The sequence below is a fragment of the Alosa pseudoharengus genome, unplaced genomic scaffold (genome assembly GCF_046254945.1).
Source record: "Alosa pseudoharengus isolate Yale_2024_CS ecotype anadromous, Long Island Sound unplaced genomic scaffold, YU_APseudo_1.1 YU_APseudo_1.1_scf_13, whole genome shotgun sequence".
Taxonomy (NCBI): domain Eukaryota; kingdom Metazoa; phylum Chordata; class Actinopteri; order Clupeiformes; family Clupeidae; genus Alosa; species Alosa pseudoharengus.
Genome location: NW_027468598.1, coordinates 26,125,388 through 26,149,761, shown reverse-complemented (window position 1 = coordinate 26,149,761; position 24,374 = coordinate 26,125,388). Strand labels below are relative to the sequence as shown.

At 40.9% G+C, this 24,374-nt stretch overlaps 1 protein-coding gene across 1 annotated transcript in view; it reads left to right on the top strand.

Moving 5' to 3' along the window:
- Positions 1-9,368, top strand: part of LOC143121952 (uncharacterized) — a 19,879-nt gene extending 10,511 nt beyond the window's left edge. Inside the window, exons 7-15 of the mRNA XM_076282674.1 lie at positions 1-120; positions 451-647; positions 979-1,123; positions 1,841-2,128; positions 3,304-3,454; positions 4,503-4,681; positions 5,186-5,261; positions 7,184-7,211; positions 7,301-9,368. The exon at positions 1-120 is cut by the window's left edge and continues 168 nt beyond it. Of these exons, the coding sequence (XP_076138789.1) occupies positions 1-120; positions 451-647; positions 979-1,123; positions 1,841-2,128; positions 3,304-3,454; positions 4,503-4,681; positions 5,186-5,261; positions 7,184-7,211; positions 7,301-7,456 (1,340 nt within the window). The 3' untranslated portion in view covers positions 7,457-9,368. The remainder of the gene's footprint in view (positions 121-450; positions 648-978; positions 1,124-1,840; positions 2,129-3,303; positions 3,455-4,502; positions 4,682-5,185; positions 5,262-7,183; positions 7,212-7,300) is intronic.
- The last annotated feature ends 15,006 nt before the right edge of the window (positions 9,369-24,374 follow it).

Below are 24,374 nucleotides of genomic sequence, written 5' to 3'. Positions count from 1 at the left end.
GCGCCACAGCTACGTTAACCCTGCCACACTGTCTGCCTGAAGAGTCCACGGTGCTGTGCCTAGTAGAGCATCAGCTGTTTGAATACCCAGAGAGGAGGGACATAGTGATGCCTGCATGTGGTACGTCCAGGAACGACATCTGAGAGATGTTTGCTAATGCTGTTACTTTACTCGCTATAACATGTTAAATACAACATGAACACACTGTAAAACATTATAACACAACATGCATTGATCCAAGCGAGCAAAGGGTTTGTCTTACACCACTGAATTTAAGAAATAATGCTTTACTTTTCCCAACTTGCACCCAACATAGCTGAATGTTATCAGTTATAAGGTCTTTGCCAAGACGACATAGTCGTTCATACTTGTAAAATCACATATACACATGGTATCTCCAGATATGAACATTAAATCATTATCGTGCTTCCCATGCTTATCTGTTTCCAGCTCGTCCTAACATAACTGTGCAGCCCAGCGTTGTGTGGGAGCAGGGCTTGGCCTACTCAGAGGTAGAGTGCAGGGTGGAGAGCGTGAGACCCAGAGCCAACATCTCCTGGTTGTTGGAGGACAACACCAAAGCAGACCGCGGTGCAGATGGTGCCATGGAGCTGCTGGGAATCGAGGAGGAAGCCGTGGGTGTGGAGGTAGGGCTGTTCGATCATGCCAAAAATCACCATAAACATGGTTGTATAGATGATAAGTTCTATAAGATCTATAATATTGAAATGTAAACTCAAACAAATAAATATAATTTAACTACAAAAACATATTAAAAATCATGCAAAATAAAGAAAATGTATAATACAACAGTTACCACTGTAAAGCAAAGGGGTGCACTGGATTTACTATAACTCAAGAAAAAAACGAGAGCATTGTTGTAAAACAGAATGCAGCCAATCAATCGTTATATGTTGTTTCCATAATCATTGGAAGAAATAATTGACAGTTAATTGATTAATTGGATTAATTGCACAGCTCTATATGGAGGATCAGGTGGTGGTGGTCAGCAGAGTGCTGCAGCTGCCCTTGGCGGAGCATCAGGGGAAGACTGTGGTCTGTGTGGTGAGGCACCAGAAACTGCTGGAGCCCGAGAGGAGGGCGATCCAGCTTCAGGCTCCAGGTGAATGTAAACATCTGTCAATATACTAATTAAGGTGTTAAATTAATTACTTTGATTAAATGAAAAACTTAATTTAATTAATTTGTCACCTTCTAGTTTAATTAAGTGTCACCTTCTAGTGCTCTGCTGTGGCCAGGGGACATAATGGATAAGTGTGGAATAGGATATCCTAATCAAAGGGCATATTATATCTAAGTATTAGATCTAAGTATTCATGGGCGGATAATGAACTTTCGGGCCCCTGGGCCCAGATATATTAAAGGCCCCCCACTTATTGTCGTATATGTGGGAGGGGGGGTTTGGGGGTCCTCCCCCAGATTTTTTTTTAATTTGTTTGATGTGATTTCCTGTATTCTGGTGCATTTTGGGGATGGCCAATACTAAATCCAATCAGATTCATAGCCTACATCCTGATTTTGAGGCAATGATTCCATGCAAAGGCTTGGGCTTCAGGGCCCCCTGACCCCTTGGGCCCCTGGGCCTGGGCCCGGTAGGCTCGTGCAGTAATCCATCCCTGTAAGTATTAGATAATGCCACCTCAGTGTCCTCAAGTGCATAGACATCACATGTGCCATCCCTTGCTACAAAATGTACAAATAGAACAAATAGATTGTATTTACTAATGAATTTATCATCAACTATAGTACGAGCCTTAGTGAATTGCAAGTAAATTGCAACTAACTTGGCATTTTCTCATTATCCAACCCTATCTTTCAGATCCCCCAGAGATCCAGGCCTCCCTGGTGGACGAGCGTAGGTTCTTCTCTCTTATGCGTGCCGTGTGTGCGTACTCCAGTGAATCAGGTGGCGCCAACATCACCTGGTTCCTCCCTAACAACACCGAAGCAAGTGTGGTGTCATCCTCAGCTCGTGAGGGGTCAAAGTTCAAAGCCAACGCCTCATACGAGTTCCCCCTGGCACGTCACGAGGGCAGTGCCCTGACCTGCCACATACACCAGGAGTACGGGAAATTGGAGAGGAGGGTAGTGACCGTCCCACAGTACTGTGAGTATACAGTCCAGACAAGAGCACATCAAACCAGGACCCACAGCCCATCCTCAAAATACCAACCAATTATCTCTATAGACGTTTTAAATAATAACAACAAAGCTTCAAAACTTTATAGTCTAAATTGAACAATAAATCTAAATGGCAAAAATCTAGATCTCTGAAAGGTTCTTGGGTTTCTGTCAAGAGCTGGGCTCAGATGCACTGTGTGGGGGGTACTGGAAGAGAGGTGGCATGGGTTGGTTAGGATGACTCCATGGGCCTTACGTGACAAGGGGCCCCAGTTATACATAATGAGCAACATTATTATTGTTGGGGGCCCCAATATATTATATTCTTTCATAAGGCCCAAAATGTCTAACAGTGGCCCTGGCTGGACTCCTGTACACCCCCCTCCCCTGCACCCCTGCACCAAACACATTGGCAGGTCTTCCCACTTTCCACTTTACATTGGATGGCAGATTAAGAAATGAACAAAAAAACAACTCTGTGCATAGTTGGCATCGTGCTACTTAGTTCCTGTACCTGGCTGGCCAGTTCTTTCCTCTCCCAGTTGGGACGTTAGGTGTCAGTAATTTCCTGTCTCTCTTTTCTGGTTCTTCTCCGGCTCATGTTCCCTTACGTGCTGACAAGAGAAGGGACAGGATATTACAGCTTCAGGGGTGGGTGAGGACACTGAACTGTACGACCACTGAATGACTGCATTATTCTCACACATTTATTTAACTTTACGGTGGTGATCACTGAATCAGTACATTTATGTTGACACTTTTTGACTTTTTGACAAAGTTGGATGGAATACATTTTTTTTATTATTATTGCAGTAATACATAATTTATTAGGTGGATATGCCAAAAAAACAACCTAACTACATTTAGTGGTGAGGGGAAGGAGTAGTGGCTTAGGGGTAGGGTGCTGCATGCACCATCACACCACAGCTGTGGTTGAGAAATGACACTAGGCCACAGAAATTTGTAAAGAAGTAGGAGTGAATAGCCTATTGTATTTTATTGCAGCAATACGCTGAAAGCCCAGCACATTGAAGAGAACCATATTTAGTACAAACCAGCCTGTGTGTGTCTGTGTGTGTGTGTGTGTGTGTGTGTGTGTGTGTGTTCTCCCTTTCATCTTCTCTGTTGATCTGTTTGTGGTCCTGTCATCTTCTCATGCAGATATCTCCCTGAGTGTGATGAACAAAACCACCTGTGCTGCTGGAGATGGCATGGTTTTTTACAGAGTTGCCCTGCAGAAACATCTCGCCCACCAGAAGATTCTTCTCCAAGTCAATGGAAATGTGCTCTACAGCCAGATTGTCTGTTCCAGGTAACGCTCCTCTCTCAAAAGCCACGGCCAAGCTAACCGTCTGTTTTGCCAGGAACATAAAAAACACTTTCCGATGGTTTGGTCTTATCATTCAGTACAGTGTCAGTAGACCACAGCAGTGATGACGAGATCTGATACTCACAGATTCATGAGACCAGCATGTTCTCATGATGATTAAACCCTATCAGCATGATCAAAATAACGTTGCATGGTTTTACATGTACTAATTTTATTCAGTCTGACATGAGTAAAATGTCACAGTATGTTTCATAACGCAATTCATCTCTTTCAATCTCACATAAACTCAGTGTTTCCCACTTCAAAATGAGCCTTAATGCGAAGCCACGAAGTTGAGTTTAAATGAGTTAGAAATGAAGTATAGGAACTGTGCACCGGCAGGTTTGGACTCAGATGGAAGATGTTCCCCGTTGGTGGTGTTTTGTCGATGCTGAGCTAATATTTAGGGCTTTATAGGGGGTCATAAATTGCTGCTCATTGTTCTCCCTCCGAGTGAGCTTTCACTCTTGTTGTTTTATGGCGATGTTTTACAAAAGAGCGCCATCGTAAAACTGTCATAAAGTGTAATTAAGACATCATGAGGCGCGCCGGTGTGGTGAGGGAGGGGTTCCTTCCCACTCGAACCAGGGGAGCAGTGGCACTTAAATGCTCGTAAGTCTGAAAATGAGAAAACCATGAAGCTGGTCTTCTTCATTTCAATATATCTCCATGTCGGACATTTAAGAGCCAAAGACAGCGATAGTCACTCCAATTTAATCATGGATGAATTTTAAGGACTTCACTCCTGCCTTGGATGAAGAGCTGCATCTATTCATTTCTAACTGCCTACATGACGTTTTTTTCCCATAAACAAATAAGTAGTATGGCATAGCAAGGCATAGATGCAACATGGAAATGCTCACAATTCCTTGCAGTTCTTTTTGCAAAAGCCTTTGAAACTCTTTATACCCGGTTTAATTACATGGCCTGAACCAGCCATAATTATGAACTACTGTATAGCTCCAACTCGATCCTGTGTTTCCTAATGCAGCAAAGGCGGAGCAGCTGCACTGCTAGTGAGAAAGACATCTGAACTGACCAGTGTTCTGGAGTTCCCCAAGGCTGTGTCTAAGCGGGATGCTGGGCAGTATGTTTGCACAGCCTCCTTCCACCACATCAGCACCGACGTCCACATCCTGGTGGAGGTGACCGACAATGCGGCGCAGCACAGTGAGTACAAAATGGACTCACAGAGTTTGTTTGAGGCGCTCATTAGATGAGAAACATTTAGATCATCAAATACCTGAGGAAGCTCTGAGGCACTTTTGTTTCCTTCAATTAAAAAAGCCTAGTTATTATCAGGGCTTGGTCATTCTAAAGCTTGTGTGCAGCAGGTTCTTATAATAATAATACAATACTACAATTTATTTATATAGCACATTTCAAGCACAGAGCTTCTTGGTGACACAATTCAGTGATCTAGAGAGGATAAAGTGTACACAGCACATAGTTCAACTTTGTCTTGTCTTGAGATTCACTATCAAAATAGTTTCAGCTTTAATCCATCACAATTCATTTTAGATGATTTGCTTCAAACTTCAAAAACAATTTCCTATTTTCTATTATAAGGACCATGGCACACCGCAATCAAGGATTATGAAGTTGATATTTTATTGCGTTGTATAAATGTTGTATATGAGCTGATTCTTCTCTTTCCCTCTCTCACACACACAGTGGCTATCATCATCATCTGTTTCACCTCTGCTTTGGCCATCACACTCATTCTTGTCATCACCCTGTGTGTTTTCTGGTAAGGACACCTAGGGTTTCCCAACATGCCATGCAATGTTCCATCTATACTGACTCCATTGGGGGGTATCCCAGAATCCTCTGTACTACAGTAGGGTTTCCCTCAGACTTTATACTGACTCCATAGGTGGCTCCAGACTCAATGCGGTCTCTATGGGATGTTCCATACTGTACTTTTTGGTTGGTTGGATGATATTTAGCAGACACTTTTTATCCAAAGCAGCCCGGGTCGATCGATTGTCAGTTGGTGACCGTACCACAGCTCCACCATGCCCGCATTAAGGAAGTGGCATACTCCTGCGTACACATGTACGCGTGTCGAAGGCGTGCGTCATTGACACGCGGTCGCATATGTTGGGAGGCACACGACACACCCCATTGATGATGCAATTCTCGTCATGCTCTGTGAGCGTGGGACACAGACGCAGGACTATATTTGGGTCCCCTGGCTGAGCTTAAGGTTGTCTCTCAGTGTCCAGTCAGGGTAGACCCTGAGCTTGGAGCAGGCCAGCACCAAACGCTGGTTGTCTCTTGTGAAGCACGTAGGTAGGTGAGAACAGAACACAAACAGGAAACCTGGCTGAGCTTACCTGATCTCCACTGTGGTTCTTTGAGCAAACCAACAGCCATGCTCTGCTATTCACAAACAGGATACTGTGGTCATAGCACACAGCTACAGACAGTACCTCAACCACACTGCGAGCATTTCCTCTGACAAAAACAGCTCTCTGCCTGTACATTTAGTGCCTATTACATTATTTAATGCAAGCGCAACATTGAAATAATGGCAATGGATAATTTGGATTTAATTATTTCATTTCACTTGTATATGTCCTTCGTGGTGTATAAGCCCAGGATATTGCTATTTATCTACATTCAGTCATCCCTGGTGCTTCCCGTACCTAATAATAGTCAGAAGCCTGTCATGAAAAGACAGATATGCTCTATTTCTGTAACCTGCGTTTGCTTGCAAGTCCAACAAATAATCTAACATAACAAGCACACAGAATGAGGAGATCCCATAGAACACCTAGCAACTCAATCACTGTTAGGATGTGCAGTGGACTGTCATGACACTGGAATAGAGTAGAGAGGTTTTTTTTTTTGTTCAAGGTGGCCTCAGTGCACTGTTGTTTGTTCCTGATGTTATTACAGTCAAGTCTGCTGGGAGAGGAAGCTTTCTCTCTCTCCCTATACCTCTCTCTATACCTATTCCTCTCTCTCTCTCTGTCTGTCTGTCTTACTGCATCTCTCTATCTCTCTCTGTCCGTCAGTCTGTCTCTCTCTATAAATATATCTCGGCCCCTCTCTCTCTTTCTCTCTCTCTCTATCTCTCTGTGCACGGCTCTGGAAGGTCAGTGGGACAGGGCCAGACAAAGGAAGCACAGGTTCTCCCCCGGGTGTGTGTGTGTGTGTGTGTGTTTGGGGGGGTGACGCTATTTCGGGATCTGCGTCAGCTTCACCGTCACGGGCAGGTCTGGCCTGGCCAGACTCTGGCGACGTGATGTTTGGCTCTTGCTTTGGGAGTGATCTCTACAAAACAAAGGTCGTGGTTAACGAGCTGGTGCTCTATGAATGAAGGCATACTGTAGAGATTAGTGTTTGCACAGAGTTCTCTGTTAGTCATCTGAGCTGACAATCCAGACGCAGGACAGCAATCTCTGATGTGGACAATAGTACCCTCAAGAGGACATTTTTGGTTCTGCAGGTCTTAAAAAAAAACTTTTCAGTGAATTAAATACTTATGTTCATCCTGATGCATGTGCACAGGTGTGTGTGTGTGTGTGTGTGTGTGCGCGCGCGCGCATGTATACAGGTGTAGAGAGGATAATTATTAGTGGTGTCACATTCCACTCTGATCTTTGAAACAATCATGTATTGTGATTGTAACATATGACTTTTCCTCTCTCCCCGTTTCTGTAGCAAGAGACAAGTCCAGCCTGCAAAAAAGGTATGCATCTCTCACTTTCTCTAAAGGCCTGACTTTCACTGATGCACAAGCTGGTAAATGTTGACCCCTCCATACAATATTGTTTCCAGGACCGCCGCAAGAAACGTGAGTCCCTCTCTACCCTGACATCTCTAATGCAAGACCCGCGTTCTCCAGAGCTGAAGAAAGCGGCACTTCCTGGGGTTAAAGGTCACCAGTATGCCGAGCTGGTCTCTATCGTCCTCGTACAGAGGACCACGGTTTGAGAGTTTTTTATGTAACATCACAGAAATACAGCTGATTTTCTACTGAAGTATATGAAAGACCACAGTTTGAGGGTATTCCATAACATCACAGAAGTACAACTGGTTTTTAACTGAAGTGCAGTCAAAAAGACCATGGTTTGAGAGTTTTTACATACCTTCAAAGAAGTGCTACTGATATTCTGCAGAAGCACAGTAAGAGAGCAGATTTTTTGAGAGCAGCCATTTTGAAAGGCTTTTTTTTTTTTTTACGTTTTTGCGAGGTGTGGCTGCTGACCACAGATGTGTCACAGACAGGGTTATAAATTTACGTCCGTTTTTTTTATTTTGGAACGGTTTTTATTATCCTTGTGGAGAGGTTTAAAGCAGGTGTTTCTATGCTTTCACATGATCACAGTTACATTACTGAGTAGGTTTAAGTTAATTTTGGGTTTGAATGTGACCAACGTTGAATTAGAGGGAACCGGAAACTTTCAGAAATGAGGATCAGAGGTCAGGGGTCGGGGGTCACCAATTAGGCGGGGATCACATTGGCCAGCGGCAGCGCGGCAAGCGGCAGCGGCAAGCAAAATGCAACGCTCAGACCATAATAAGTTCTGTCTCGTTCCTAAGCAACCCAAAGAGTTTGCCTAAACTGACAATTGAATACGCTCACGTTGCGCTTTGAAAGTTGAATCAAGTTCAACGCTCGGCTTGTTCAACACTCAGCTTGTTCAACGCTAGCGTTACGCCAGCGCTGCCACCGTTCCGCTGCCGAACCATAGAGAACAATCTGGAAACTTGCCGCTTGCCGCTGGTCAGTATGATCCCCGCCTTACACTGGTCACTTGATCATCCTAGTGAAGTAGACAATGGTTTGTACATAATATCACAGGACAACTAACTGATTCCCTACACCAGCGCATTAAAGAACAGTTTGAGACGTTACATCACAGAAGTATTACTGATCGCTTATTACTGATACAGTATATCACAGAGGTATTACTGATTACTGATCTACTCCAAATTAAAATGAATAAGTTCATTGTTTGGGAGAACAGAGGGATTTTTGCACACCATTTTTGTTGACAACACATGTTATAGCCAGCTTTATTTTCTTCAGTATTTTCCTGTTTCAAGCTCATCTTCATTAACCTTGAGAAGAAGCCTGTGGTTTCAAGTAGGTGTTGAACATCGCATAAATACTACTGATTTTAACTCGCAGTCAGCATGAACAAGTCCACAGTTTGAGATCAGTCGACCATAACCACACACATTTTTCTCCATGGAAAGGTTTGAGAGCAGGTGTTGTTAGTGTTTACATGGCATCACAAAGGTATTACTGATATCCAATCAAAATGGGAAATGTCATTGTGTTTGTGTCTATTTTGGGTTTGAATGTGAATGGCACCAAAGTAGAGGGAACATTCCTCTGGCACAGTCTCTAAATGACTTATTGTATGCACAAGATATGATTTTGATAAGCCTTTTGAAATATAAACATCTATTTTTGTCGAACTTTTTACAATATTAACATCAATTTTTGTTGAACCTTTTGCAATATGAACATCTATTTCTGTATTCTTTTTTTTCCAATGATTGCTTCATGTAATAACAGTTACTGCACCTGTTTTGTAGGTCACACAGGTTCAGGATATTAAGCTGTATTTGCACCTATGGCGCTTTTGTACGCTTTGCATAATGTAGCAGCATATCTCAGGGATATTTGTGAAATTTAAACATATTTCTAAATTTAGGTTTATGGCATGCTTTTTAAATATTTTATACATGCAACTGTTTCAGAGGTACAGTATGTAGCATTATTTTATGTGCTGCTTGAATTACATTGTATTGGGTTTAATTTTCAATATGACTTATTTTTGTATTTCACCTGTATTGGTATTCAGCAGATATTCAATAAAGTATATCATGATGTAAACAACTACTTAATTATTACACATGATAACATGCACATACACAAAGACACACACACACACACACACACACACACTGTCTTTCTCTCACACACTCATACAGAGTTGTTGTTCCCAGCACACACCAAATCTGAAAAATGTTTGGTGATATACATACAGCTTGGTGACATGCGTCTGTTGCCATCTAGTGGTGACCCTAAATTCTTTCTCTGTCGGTGAACTGACCACCTCACCAAGTCTTTTAAGCCAAACTTAACCATGACAAGTCATTGAAAGAGAAGATATACTAGGCTACTCTTTATCTGTCTTAACAGCTTTCACCTAGCTTTCACAGTGGTCTGTTGTAAAGAACTAGCATCCATTATCTCATGGTACTGAATATACTCCACCATCATAATTAAATGTGAACCATCAAATAGTGGTACTAGTGGTAGACCTATAATAAATATGTGACAACTATAGTTAGTTAGTAAAAAATTAACTATAATTACAGGAGGCCTAATGCCAATGCAGACATGTTTTTAAAAAATTAACTGTGTGGTTTTAGAATAATACTTTTTTCTTGCTTACTTATTCATTAATTCTTTCTTTCTGTGAACCTGAGTCCATTATCCCGCTTATTCCACTGTTGCACTTGTATAGTGTTCATTTCCTGTAATAATTTCAACGTTTTAATCGCTATAACTGTCTTGTTTGTAGAACCACTTCTTTCCGCCACATATCAACTAATTTATCAACTTGCAGGACAACCTGCCGTTACTAGTTCTAAATGGGTGGTTGCTATGGGCAAGTTATTAGTTCCATCTCTCCTGTTGTCAAGCAGGCATCGAAATCATTGGACTTGTTTGCTGGGGTGAACGGTGGCCGTCTCGATTCCCCCTTGAGTCTGTGAGCGGAAAAAACAGCCTTGCAACTTTGGGCCGGCGGGCAGCGGGCCGCCAGACTCAGAGACAGAAAGTCTTGCGGTCTCGCGATGTATCAAATTGCTTTACTGCACTACACACATACACGCCAGGCACCGGCTAGAACCATAGACTGTATATATAGAACTGGACAGTGTGCCGTCTGTTAAGAGTGATGCGAGCGCTAGTCCAGAGCCCCCTGGTGGCTGGTTGCAGTACAATGCGTAACTCCGCCCATCTCCATGTATTTCAATGGGCAAGTAGCCAACTTTCCGTGTCACTTTTCTCACCTGAAACTATTTTTGCATCTACAACATTTTATTCGGAAAAATAGTTTTCAAGATGCTTCAATACACACTATTTTTATTTTCTCGCTGAAATTATTATTTTTTTTGTGTTATTTTAACAAATCTAAAAAGGGCGTGTTTACACCTATGATTGACAGCTGGCTGGCAGTAGACACGACGCTTTGTCGCTACCTTATTTTAACGACACCTAATATCGACACGTAATCTAACCTAAATAAGTGTTGCTGTTATTATCATTAGGCTATATCTTATCCCAGTCTGATTAAATACATATTGATAGTCGTACATTGTGTAATTGTTTGTAAGAGACATCGTTGTTAGTTGTGACAGATTCTTAGTGAAAAAATATATGTGCTGTTCTTTCGTAGATGCTAAGTATATTAGCTTATAGCATGCTAAATCATGCTACCATTAGCCAGTTGATGGGTAAAGTAAAAGGGCTCTGGTATATTGATCCGAAGTAACGTTAGCTATAGTCACGATCATTTACAGTCCTACTTGTTTCAAATGGTTTAATGTAACCAGTGATTGCCGCCACCACCATTGCAACTTCATTTGAATACACTTAAGTCACTGGGAGAAGGCGATGTTAAGTTTCATTAACGTTAACTCTTGCATAGTTTTGCACGAATGGCAATAAACGTCACCTAGCCTGCTAGGTCGACAACCTCGGTATGACCATTTATTAATTAGCCAGACAAATAACGTTACTTGTTTTTTAGTGAACACATATTGGACCGTAGCTTAACGTGAGGTAGGATTCAAAGTTACAAATGGACAATTTGCTTATGCTCATAACAGCGGTATCTGAAAATGCTGAGTTAAGGTATCGTTGTTTCCTGCGATTGCACTGCTGGAGAAGCATTTTGCATCGGTATGATTTGATCAGGTCTTGCCAGTGATGTGTAAATCCTCCCGTAGATGTACCCCATTTCAAAATAATACGTCTAAATTGAAAACTGTGACAACTCATTGATAGGCTCTCTCAATATGTCTGTAATCGTATGCCTCTACCACAGGCTTGCTAGTCTTTCACCAGAGAGGGTGCTCCATTATAAATCAAAAATGTAATATTGCAGCCTTCATGTCAGCTGTAAAAATATGAGAACATGGACCTACTACATCAGGATACTCTGTAAACATTTTACACATAATCAGGAAGCTACTTTGCTGTTCAGGGTGTGATGTGTTAAAGTTGTACTACATTTAAAGAAACTTATTTTTATTCTTTGTTTCAAGTGCACAAGAAAATACCACATTATGATGATGATGGTTATGGTTACGCTTTTGTCCAAAGCGACATACAAATACAAAACAATATAATTCTTAAAACAGGGATCAATCAAAAGCCTAATGAAATAAACAATGATAATGAGGGGGGGGGGGAAGCAATAATAAGTAATAATGTACATCCAATCAATAATATAATAACATGGTAAGACTACATCAAGGAGAATATCAATAGTACACAATGTCAAATTAATCAACAGCCTAATGAAAATAAAACAGTACTACTGCATACAAACTACGCATAAGTGTTATAAGACCTATCACAAGAACGAAGAGCACTGGGTAACTCATTCTACCAACATTGAACCACTGAGGAAAAGAGTCTTGAATTTGACCTAGCGTTTAAGACTGGTTGACACAACAGAGGCTCATCAGAAGACCGCAGTGGGCGGTTGGGGATTTACATCTTGATCATTGAATTAATAACCAATAATTATTCTGATATTAATATTCTTCTAACTTCTACATCTTTGTGAAGGCTACTGTTAAATACTAAACAATGGCCTCTGACTTTTAAATACCAAAGCAGTTAAATGCAGTGGTATAGTCTACGTCAGGGGTGGGCAACTAATTTCCCCAAGGGGCCACATGACAAACTGGGACTGTTGAGGAGGGCCGGACCCAAAATACCGAACTCAAGTCTGAACTCAATTCTCTCCAATTCTATTCTGTTCTTGTATAACATTAAGTAAATCATATGGTTTTGTTTACTACTCGTAAGAACAGATGAAAATGTGAGGGAGACAAAGGAAAAACAGCAATAGGCTATTTAATCTATGTCCAGTATTTAATCCTCATTCTCGAAAACGATTTTTTGACATTGACATTTATTTTTTCAGTTTTCAAAGACTGATATAAAAAAGTACTACAATATCTATATAATTAGGCTAGGCCATGAAAATGTGAAGGAGTCAGTACAACCATAGGCCTGTGCCACCATTTCATCAACACTCAGCAATATTTCATCATTAAATCATTACCATCATTAAATTAACTCTATGCAGAATTACTATGAAAATGTGGAGCAGACAATAGTAGGCTGTCATTAGTTAATCAACATGCACAAAGAAAACTATTTTAAAAATGTAGGCTATGTTTTTGCTTTAACTTTATGCACAAAACTGTGATTGGTCAACTCGCCCTCTGTGTTGAGCCGGCTGCTTTAAGCAACCTGTGGGTAGTAGCATCATACTAGTTCGCTAACATAAGCTTTGTAAATAAACTCAGACATATTTTGGTTACAATGACGAGGTTATCCGAATGTAAACTACCAGTAACGTTTTGAAATTAACACTTCGTATCGCCAACAAACAGCAGGAGTTCGTTCTGACAACCTTTGCGGTGGTGATCGACGCAGACATAAGACACACAAAACTTTGAAAGGTTTACGCCGACTTAAAGGCAACTGCATTGTGTCGACGCAGAAGCATAAATTCTATTCACCAGCACATCAGTGAGGGTGTTTACATCGTATGCATCCACGCACAAATGTATGGGCGTACAAATAGCAGTCGCTTTCAAAATAAAAGCAACGATATTGATTTGCGTGCATTATCTCTATGCTAGGCTCTTGACTATTGTTCTTTCACGGACCTTACGCGGGCCGGTCAGGGAAAGCCCACGGGCCGGATGTGGCCCGCGGGCCGTATGTTGCCCATGTATGGTCTACGTGATACACAGGACTACACAGTAAACCCATTTAAAAAGCATCATCATCTCAGTGTACCCATTTAAAATAGGCAAGGATACATATTAAATAACATTTGGGGTTGCTCACAGTATACCCACCACTACAGCTAACTAGACTACACCACTGGTTAAATGGCGCATTGCAATTTACAATTTGTGTGAGTTCAGGGGCATACAGAAAGTTGAAGTTTGGGTGACATAAAGAAAATAGAAACAAAGTGATGTGTACAGCCTCAAGTATGAAATATAGCCGCAAGCGGCAATGGCGGGCCCGAGCACCTGCGGGCCGCAACCCGTGACATGACGGAATCCAACAAAGCACCGACGTGGTGCATGTGTGAAATGTACATATTTGATGCGTGTGCTATTTGTTTTTGTATTTTATTTTCTGCCACATGTACTTGCTTGGCCAGGTGGGTGTCATCATAATCATAATATATATTAATCTGAGAAATTTCAGACCATTCATTTTAAGCAAAGAACATTTCTGATACACTTTTTGGTCGGCCAGATGGTGGTGCTATGTTAGGCATGGAAATTAGACATGTGAATATCATCACAATAATGATATCCAAAATTTGTGTAAACTTTCAGATCAATCATATTGTCCATTTCTGGCACATTTCCTGCTTGACCAGGTGGTGGCGCTATGCCATTGGGTGTCTGGATATCATCATAATCATAATATCTATTAACCTGAGAAGTTTCAGACCATTCATTCAATGCACTTTGATTTATGATACATTTCCTCTTTATGTGGTGAGATATTAAAATCATATCAAATATATAACATATCAAAAATCCCTTCACAATTTAACATCAGCGACATCTTGCCTGTGGGTGTGGCTAATGACATGTTAATACAAAAGTTGTTTGTTTTTGGGAGTTACATACATCCACCAAATTTGGTGTGTGTATCTAAAACTATATGCCAACCACAAGTCACAGTGACATAAGGGGGCGCTATGGAGTTCCTGGGCAACGCCCAGTGTCAAGGCTTTTCCCCTGTGTATTCACGGTACCTCTTGATGTGTGTGCCAAATTTCATGCGTTTTCACCGATGGGAAGCACCTCTTTTGGCATCACAATTCATTACATTTTAGTCCGCACAAAATCCCAAATACCTCACTTCCTGTTGGGCGTGGCTAAGGCATTGTACATACGAAAGTTGTTCATCTTGGGGAGATACACACACCTACCAAATTTGGTGTGTCTAGCTGAAAGTATGTGCCAACCACTGGATCAATCACCTAAGGGGGCGCTACTGAGTCCCTGGGCCACGCCCGGGGCCAAGCCTTTATGCCTGTGTAGCCATTGTGATACCAGATGTGTGTGCCAAATTCCAAGACTTTTCATCCATGCTAACCACCTCAAAAATAGCAAAAAGGTGAACAAATAATAATAATAATAATAATAAATATAGCCGCAAGCGGCAATGGCGGGCCCGAGCACCTGCTGGCGCAACCCGTGACATGTCAGAATCCAACAAAGCACCGACGTGGTGAGTTTGTGAAATGTACATATTTGATGCGTGTGCTATTCGATTTTGTATTTTATTTTCTGAATTGGGGAGATACAGACACCTACCAAATTTGCTGTGTGTAGCTGAAAGTATATGCCCACCACGGGATCAGTCACCTAAGGGGGCGTAAGGGGGCACTAGCGAGTCTCTGGGCCATACCCGGGGCCAAGCTTTTTTACCTAGCTGCTTTGTGTGACACCTGATGTGTGTGCCAAATTTCAAGACTTTTCGATTATGTTAACCACCTCAAAATATTTGCCAACCACGGGATCAGTCACCTAAGGGGGCGCTAGCGAGTCCCTGGGCCACGCCCGTGGTCAAGCTCTTGTACCTAACTGCGATGCGTGACACCTGACGTGTGTGCCAAATTTCAAGAGTTTTCGACCATGTTAACCACCTCAAAAACAGGAAAGAAAAAAAGTGGAATAACAATAATACTGAATAATAATAATCCTTACAAAAACAATAGGGCCTTGCGCCCTTCGGTGCTCGGGCCCTAATAATCCTTACAAAAACAATAGGGCCTTGCGCCCTTCGGTGCTCGGGCCCTAAATATAGCCGCAAGCGGCAATGGCGGGCCCGAGCACCTGCGGGCCGCAACTTGTGACATGTCGGAATCCAACAAAGCACCGACGTGGTGCATTTGTGAAATGTACATATTTGATGCATGTGCTATTTGTTTTTGTATTTTATTTTCTGCCACATGTACTTGCTTGGCCAGGTGGGGGCGCAATGCAAGGCAGGCCCATTGGGTGTCATCATAATCATAATATATATTAACCTGAGAAATTTCAGACCATTCATTTTAAGCAAAGAACATTTCTGATATAGTTTTTGGTTGGCCAGATATGTTAGGCATGGAAATTACACATGTGAATATCATCACAATATTGATATCCTAATTTTTTCTAAACTTTCAGATCAATCACTTAAGGCATTGTCCATTTTCTGGCACATTTCCTGCTTGACCAGGTGGTGGCGCTATGCCAGGCAGGCCCATTGGGTGTCTGGATATCATCATAATTATAATATCTATTAACATTAGAAGTTTCAGACCATTTATTCAAAGCATAGAGCATTTCTGGCACATTTCCTGCTTGGCCAGATGGTGGCGCTATGCTAGGCCTGTGAATTACGAATGTGAATATCATCACAATAATGATATCTGATATTTTATAAAGTTTCAGATCAATCATAAGGCATTGTCCATTTCTGGCACATTTCCTGCTTGACCAGGTGGGGGCGCTATGCCAGGCAGGCCCATTGGGTGTCTGGATATCATCATAATCATGATATCTATTAACCTGAGAAGTTTCAGACCATTCATTCAATGCACTGTGATTTATGACACATTTCCTGTTTATGTGGTGAGATATTAAAATCATATCAAATATATTACAACATTCAAAAATCCATTCACAATTTAACATCAGCGACATCTTGGCATAATGTTTGCCAAATTTCAAATGAATCTGACAAACCGTCAGAAACAAAAAAAACAATAGGGCCTTGCGCCCTTCGGTGCTCGGGCCCTAATAATAATAATAATCCTTTCAAAAACAATAGGGCTTCGCACCTCTCGGTGCTCGGGCCCTAAATATTGTCATCACTAATGATAACAATGAAACAAAAATAACAATGTAGTATTGTTTAAAACTCATGGTGCCAATGCAACAATTTACTTCTTTTCCAGAGTGTATAGTTCTTCTCTATATGAGAAATGTATACTACGGTAACAGCCACATGGTGCAGTTACAGTTTTTTACGATTGTTTAAGCACAATTTTTTTGAAAAGGGCCTGTTTTTTCATAACACTACACACAATTAACACAACACTACACCCAATTTGCAGAATCCCTTTGCTCTTTTGCGAAATTAAACACTCAAGTCAAAACTATACAACTATTTATCAAAACTCTATTTTGTTGTCATATCACAAACACATCCATCAGATGAATTGATTATGTTTGAATCAGTTACAAACTTATGTACTCAATACAAACACATTTGACAAAACAAGTTTTCCTAGCATATAGTGTATGCTTGAGTTTTTTGTCTTTTTTAAGCAATATTGTTCAAGTAGGATTATAGGATAATATGATATAACAGATAAGAAAATTAAATAAAAAAATATTCATGCAAGTCTCTTGAAATTGCTGCAACAGTACACGATTAGTATCTTTATTATTGTACATTACAGTAACATATTACTAATGAAGAACAAGCTGATGCAATAGACATGTTTATCAAGATGATGGTCACTATGGGAGAGGTCATTAGTCCACTGTCAGGCATCAGTCCTAAGAGGGCAATTTAAACTCATTCCCTGAGGAGGAGTGATGGGGGCTCAGCAGTAGCTGACAGTGCTGTACCTTCTGTGGTTAGCCCTTAAGGGACGACACATGAGCTCTGCCTCCCTGTCCACAACAGAAAGGAGTCACGAAGGTCTCCTTTCTCTGTCATCTGTAGCAGGGAATTTGGACCATTGAGATCCATCATTTACCACAATATTTTTTTGAAAAAGATCATTTGTAGGGTACTAGCCATTGCATTGCATGTGAAATGTTGCAACCACCTACTGTATGCCTCCGCTGTGTTACTGAATGCCGGATACTAAATGAGCACCTTTGATGGGCTCTGTCCTTTTTTTCCCATTTTTCTAAAGCGGTCTGTTGCGGTTCTCCCCAGAACTTCTAATTTTTCTCTCTCACTGGGTCTTTTAGTGGTATGCTAATGGTTGCCAACTGTGGCATGAACTTTCCCAGACAGTTTGCCATGCCCATAAGGTGCCTAGCATCCTCCACACATGTAGACTCATGCATCTGCAGAATTGCTGTCACTTTAGATTGGACTCAATGCCTTTTGCAGGCACCTTGTGCCCAAGGATTGTGATGTGTTCCTTCGCAAACTTGCACTTTTCATTGAGATCAAGTCCCTCCTCCTGCATCTTCTGTAGCACACAATGTAGTCTTACATTGTGTTCTGTGACATCCGTCTTTGAAAATGATCAGACGCAGATGCAATGCCAAAAGGCAAGTGGTTAAAAACAGTCAGATGTCGTGATTGTGGTGTCAAAGGAATTTGCTTTTGCATCTGTCAAGATTGCTAGTCTTCGGTCAACAGCCGGAAGGATGTGGCATTCTATCTTCACTGCTGCGATTAGCGGTATAAGACCGGTGTGGTAACACTTTACAATAAGGGTACACAATTAAGCATTAGTTAAGTACAAGTTAAGCATCAACAAACACTTAATTCATCATTATTAAATATGTTTTCAACATTACTTCAGGATTAACAATGTACACATTAGGAATTAATCCTTTATAACAAAGGAAAACACACTGATAACCATGGGGGCCTGTAGGAATGAATGCTATGGTACACACACCCATCTACAGACACCTGCAAGTGCGCCTGCTGATAACACCTACTAAATAAGACTATTAATGAGGAAAAGTACATTTGTTACATAAACATACTTTATAATGATGAATTAACTGTTTGTTAATGCTTAACTAATACTTAACTAATGCTAAATTGTGTACCCTATTTGTAAAGTGTTACCAGCGGGTTTGTCTTTCATTGGCTTTGTAAAAACTACCATCCTGGAACACAAGGCTGGCGACTCAATCACTTTTGTTATGACCCCCATATTTTCCTTTCTCTCTAGCTCTTCACAAACTGTCTCTCAAAAGTATTGGAATCTTTCAAGGTGTGTGGTCTCTGTGTACATAATAATAATAATAAAATAAATACATCACTTCATCAGCCCTGAGTAATAGTCCAATTACCTCTATTGCTGCTAGGCCCAAAAATGATTGTGTCAGTCCTGCCACAACATACACATGTTGATCTGTAAATCACCTTTTTGCAGTCATTTTGCTCTGGAAGCAGCCTTTTATATTTAGCAAATTGTAACCTGGTCCAAACGGTCTTTTGTGATCTGCCTAGCTTACCGTCTCGCTTTGGGTTGAAGACACCCCCTGGGTATGGAACGGACATCACATCTGCGCTTGTGTCCATTTTCAAATTGATGGCTTCCATATTCAGATTAACTTTTCCCATCCATGGCCTAGTAGCTTGTGTATCCAATTCCTCTAAGAATGCATAGTCATGAGTATCACAGTCTGAGAGGATGTGTCTGACTGAGTACTGCTTGACCTATGCGACACTTTCGGCAGTCCATGTCTTTGGATGGGCAATACTTCTCTACACAATACAATACAATACACAAATTCAATCAATTCAGATTCAATACACAGTCTCTTCACCCTCCTGCCATCTGATAGAAGGTACAAGAGTATTCCGGCCTGTACCAGTTGATACAAAGAGTTTCTTATCCACAAACCATCAGGATGCTGAACTGTCACTTTACACACTCATAATGTGTTCAGCTGACACCTCCTCAATGTTTTTTGCAATTGCCACTTTAATTTTATTTCATTTTTTTTTTCATCTTTTGTATCTTATTATCTTTCTAATACTCTTCGTCTTGTTCATTAGAAATCAATATACCTTCTCTTAATCCTAATAATTTTATTTATTCTTCTTTAAAGTTGAGCTGGCTCTTAAGCACACATTGAGCAGTTTATAATGTTTATGACATGTTCATGACAGTGTCATGTCCAGAGGTGGGCCCAAATACATCAAAAACTATTTTGTTACAAACTACAAATACTGGCTCATAAAATGTAACAAAATAAAATACAAAATACTGATGTGAAAAATGTATTTAATTAAAATACAAGTAATTAGTAATTTTAAAATACAAAAATATCCACACAATAATTATGGTACAGTATACCAACTTTTTAAAAAGAAACTACAAGGCATATTATTTAAAAAAAACGTATCCCCAAGAGACTGACCCCAAAAGAAGATTAGCTGGCAGAGGGCTATTAATCCTGTACATTGGGGCTCCTATGAAGTATATCTGGTAAAAAAAAATGTAAATAGCATCCATTATCGATAATTGAACTGACAAGAAGCAAACGTCGCAACAGTGGAATCAACTGAAACATAGCACAGTGTTTCTTAACTGGTGAGTCGCGGAACCGTTCTGGGTGGGTCGCAGAGCTTTTGGTTAAAAATAAATAAAAAAAATCGGCAATTTAAAATGCTACCTTATCAAATGTAATATTGGACCTTTATTTTGATAAACTTTATTCGTAGCCTTCTTATCAGTCATTGCTATGGACATAGACAATGTTTATGTGACAAGTCATGTTAGACATCATTTTAGTGGTAAACGCATGTAGGCTACTACTCTGAATATTTGAAGTAGCCTACAGTAGGCTCGGATATGGATTCACTTAAACTGAGAACAAAATAGGACAGAAACCCCATTGTGTGGTGTGCAGTAGATGGCTGGCACATGAGAGCATGAAACCATCAAAACTAAAATGCCACAGAAACAAGGCACCCCTGTCAAAGTCATACCTGTCGAGTACTTTGAAAGGTGACATCAAGAGTTGAAGACTTCACAAATGTAGGCTAATGCCAAACATCGACATGTTCCGAACAAGTAGGCCTAGGCAGGGCCGGAGTGGGGCCACTTTTCAGCCCGGGAGTTTCAGGCCCAAGACCGGCCCACTTTTTTAGTGGCGGTGGAAATTTGATAAATAAGGCAACATTAGTTTTTATTATAGGCTACCAATATTCCACTATTCCACAAGGATAGGTTGATAAGTTAACAAAAACAGGAAGGAAGAAATAAAGCATTTGAAATGTATCCCATAATTCCACTAAGAGGCATATTGAACTACTGTATTGTTTACATGTTTTTTCTGCATGGGTCAGCTATCATGTTGTTGTTTGGTGATTTTCTCCTTTACTACACCCACTTCTGAGCAAACAAGGTATATAGGTTGATCTGTCATAGCCTACTGTTCTTTCTTACATAAAATAACTTTAAATCATATGGTTAACTCTATTAACCTTTCTACTTGTCCCTGTAGTCATAGCTAATTTCGGGCTCATCATTTTCAGCTGGGGACTGATCTGCTGCTTAGAGGCTACTTTTGTTTTCGGCCTAGGCTACTGCATGCACAGATCAAGCTTGAGTTTTGTTATCAATATTTGCATAATATTTGCAAAGTCTATGAATCTTCATATTGGATGATACAAAAAGGCTAATATTTTAATTAATTTAATATGTTGCTTGCGAATAGGTTGACAACGCTACAACGTCCAGTATTAGCCCAATAATTACGCCGCTATATCATGGCTATCTCTCTTTACCAGTTGCCACTATTATGTCTGTCTTCTTCTTCAAAAAAAAAATCTGGAAGCTTGGCATATTTGGCAGCATTTTCCTCCAATCCTTTTCGTCTTATTTAGGCCTACCTGGCCTTTTCAGTCCCTCATGGCCTCTTTCTACCATCCATCCTCCCTGACGCTTATCACTACGGTAGGGCCGGCCCGGCTGGTATCTGAGAAAACTTTTTAGAAAAGACGGGCTATATGGACCCAACCAATTAACTCTTCTTGGGAGGGGAGAACAACCCATGCAGAGGCTGCGGTGTTAGCCATATAATGTGAACGTGTGTAGCCAATTTTAACAGAAGATAGGCTAGATTAACGTGGCAAATGACAATATTTTTCCCTCGACCGGCCCAGAAGTGAAGCGGTCCACCGGGAATTCTCCCGATTCTCCCGATTACCCACTCCGGGCCTGGGCCTAGGGCTGGGCGATATGGACCAAAACTGATATCCCGATATTTTGGGGCTGATTGGCGATATACGATATCGATACGATATTGATATTTCAAAAAGAAAGAGCGAAGTTTTATATATTCACTCAACACAACAATTATGACAACACAGCCGGTTTTAATTATATTCATTTCAGACGGTTCTATCAGAGCTGTGCAAAAAGGTGTAAACAATAACATATACCAATAGGCATACATTTGCTCTGAGGGCTGTGCAAATAACAATATTCGGTCGACCCTGATTGGCAACACAGGCCAACAGCTTTAGAATAAAGGTAACACAAAACATAGGCTACCGTTAAAAGCCAATATAATAAACCAATTGGCATACAGATAGAGCTGTGCAAATAAGAAAAAAGTAGGCTACACAGCACATACCTGTTTGTAAATATTTAACTGCACAAGGAGTAGGGCTGGGCGATATGGACCAAAACTGATATCCCAATATATTTTGGAGCTGATTGGCGATATACGATATATATCGATATTTTAAACAGAAAGAGCTAAGTGTTTCGTATTCACTCAGCCAGCTTTAATTAGAATGATTTCAGACTGCTCTAACACAGCTGTGCAAAAAAGTGTAAACAATAACATAGGCCTACAATAGGCATAGGCTACAGTTGCTCTGATAAAGCTGTGTAAATAACAAAAGACCAAAAGTTGACCCTGACTGACAACGCAAGCCTACATTGTACTGCACAATGCAATATTTTGGGCACAAAAATATTAAAAAACCTGCAGTTTTGTCACACAATCCAGTTTTTTTTACCCGTAAGGGTTTGATAGGGCCTAGATGACAAGCAAATGTAGCCTATGATGGCCTAGACATGTTGCTATCAACAACAAAAATAGTTTTAAACAATTAGGCTACTTAAACAACGTAACTGAGTCACTCATCAAGAGTGTGATAGACGCTACCGTCGTTTTGTATGCGTTCATTTTTGCATGTTCCGGTTCGTAAGAAAAATCCCTATGCACGATGCCCCTAACTGCTCGCGAGTCCCCGCGTGCATATCCTCTTAATAAAATCAGCGTGTAGGTTGTCTCCATGAGGACTTTAGATCTGCTACTGTATATCGCTAAACGCAAGCATTCATCAGTGTATTTAAATTAGCTAGGCTATGTACCAAAAATGACATTTTACCGTGAGTCGAAGAACTGTTTAGTGTTGTAACTTAAATCTGCGTGTACAAAACCGCTTGGAGCTCCAGTGGAATTTTGAACGAGAACGAGAATTCTCGGTCTAGCCGTTGATGTGCCGACGGAATAGGCATCAGCACCAACCTCTGATCAAGGTAAACAAAATCTGACTCAGTGTCCGTCATGTTTGAAAGTTTGTAGTGCTGCGAAGGAGAACGTGCACACGCAGGGGCGCAGTTGAACAGAGCTGCGGCTATCTGAATGGTCTGAACACTGAAGAGCAAGTGACTTTGATAAAATGGCCCATTATTTGACATAATACCGGTATTACGATAATGTCTCAACTACATATCGTTTTAGAAAAATGTATCGGTCGTAGTCGTAATACCGATATATCGCCTAGCCCTAAGTAGGCCTACAGGCACTTCGCTTGTCTTACCATGTAGCTCACCATATCCATTGGCTTGAACGCTAAAACAAAATATATGGGTCGCGACTTTATGAACATGGGAAATTGTGGGTCCCAAAGCCAGACCAGTTGAGAACCACTGACATGGCGTTCCTACCTTCATTTCCGTAACCAATGAATGTAGAACGACAAATTTAACAGGTCGGCCTCTTTTTAAACTGAACTGCATTTCCCTTTTTGTGCTATAAATGCATTGCCTACATAAATGACTGGCAACATGGGGGACAAACAGAATAACATCCTGTAAGGTGTCCCGATATAGAGAATTAATTAACTTGGTGGAGAAAACTCTTTCTGCATCCGGGAGGTCTTTGCGTCCGTCTCCTCCATTATTTCTGCATACCTCGGCGGATGTTATCCCTGGCATAAATCCTCATGTCAAATCCATTAAGTGGTTTAATACTGTCCTGTAGTGAGAATGAACATCAGCTATTAGATACTCAAGGTCATGGGGTCAAAGGTCATCATATGGGGTCCATGTCCTAATGTTCTAATGCGCAAAAAAAGTTGATGAGTCTGATACTGCTCCATTGGGACGTAATTATGGGGCGTGTTTCAACCGATACAGGGGGGGAATGCCTCTGCACTCAATTCTATAGACCTAACCAATCAGAGCAACGAATTAGCTTACTGTGAGGTGTAGGAAGAAAACACACAAACCATCCTTCTTCCCCACAAATGCCTTAACATTGTTTTCTGGTCTTTTGTAAAAGTTAGTGCCGTCAGTAAGTCCTAGCCTACAACACCAAAAAATCTTAGAGATACGTAGTAGGGTAGGCTATTAGGAAAAAACTGATAGCCTATATCTCCTCCGTTTTTAAAAATAATTCTGTTGAACACTGATATGCATACCCAGGGTGCGATTTGTAGGGGGGGATGGTGAGGATTTCCCACCCTCTGGTTTTCCTATCCCTACCTCTGCTAAATTATTTTTATCGTCGGGGGGGACAACATTTATCCCCCTCTGCCCCTCAT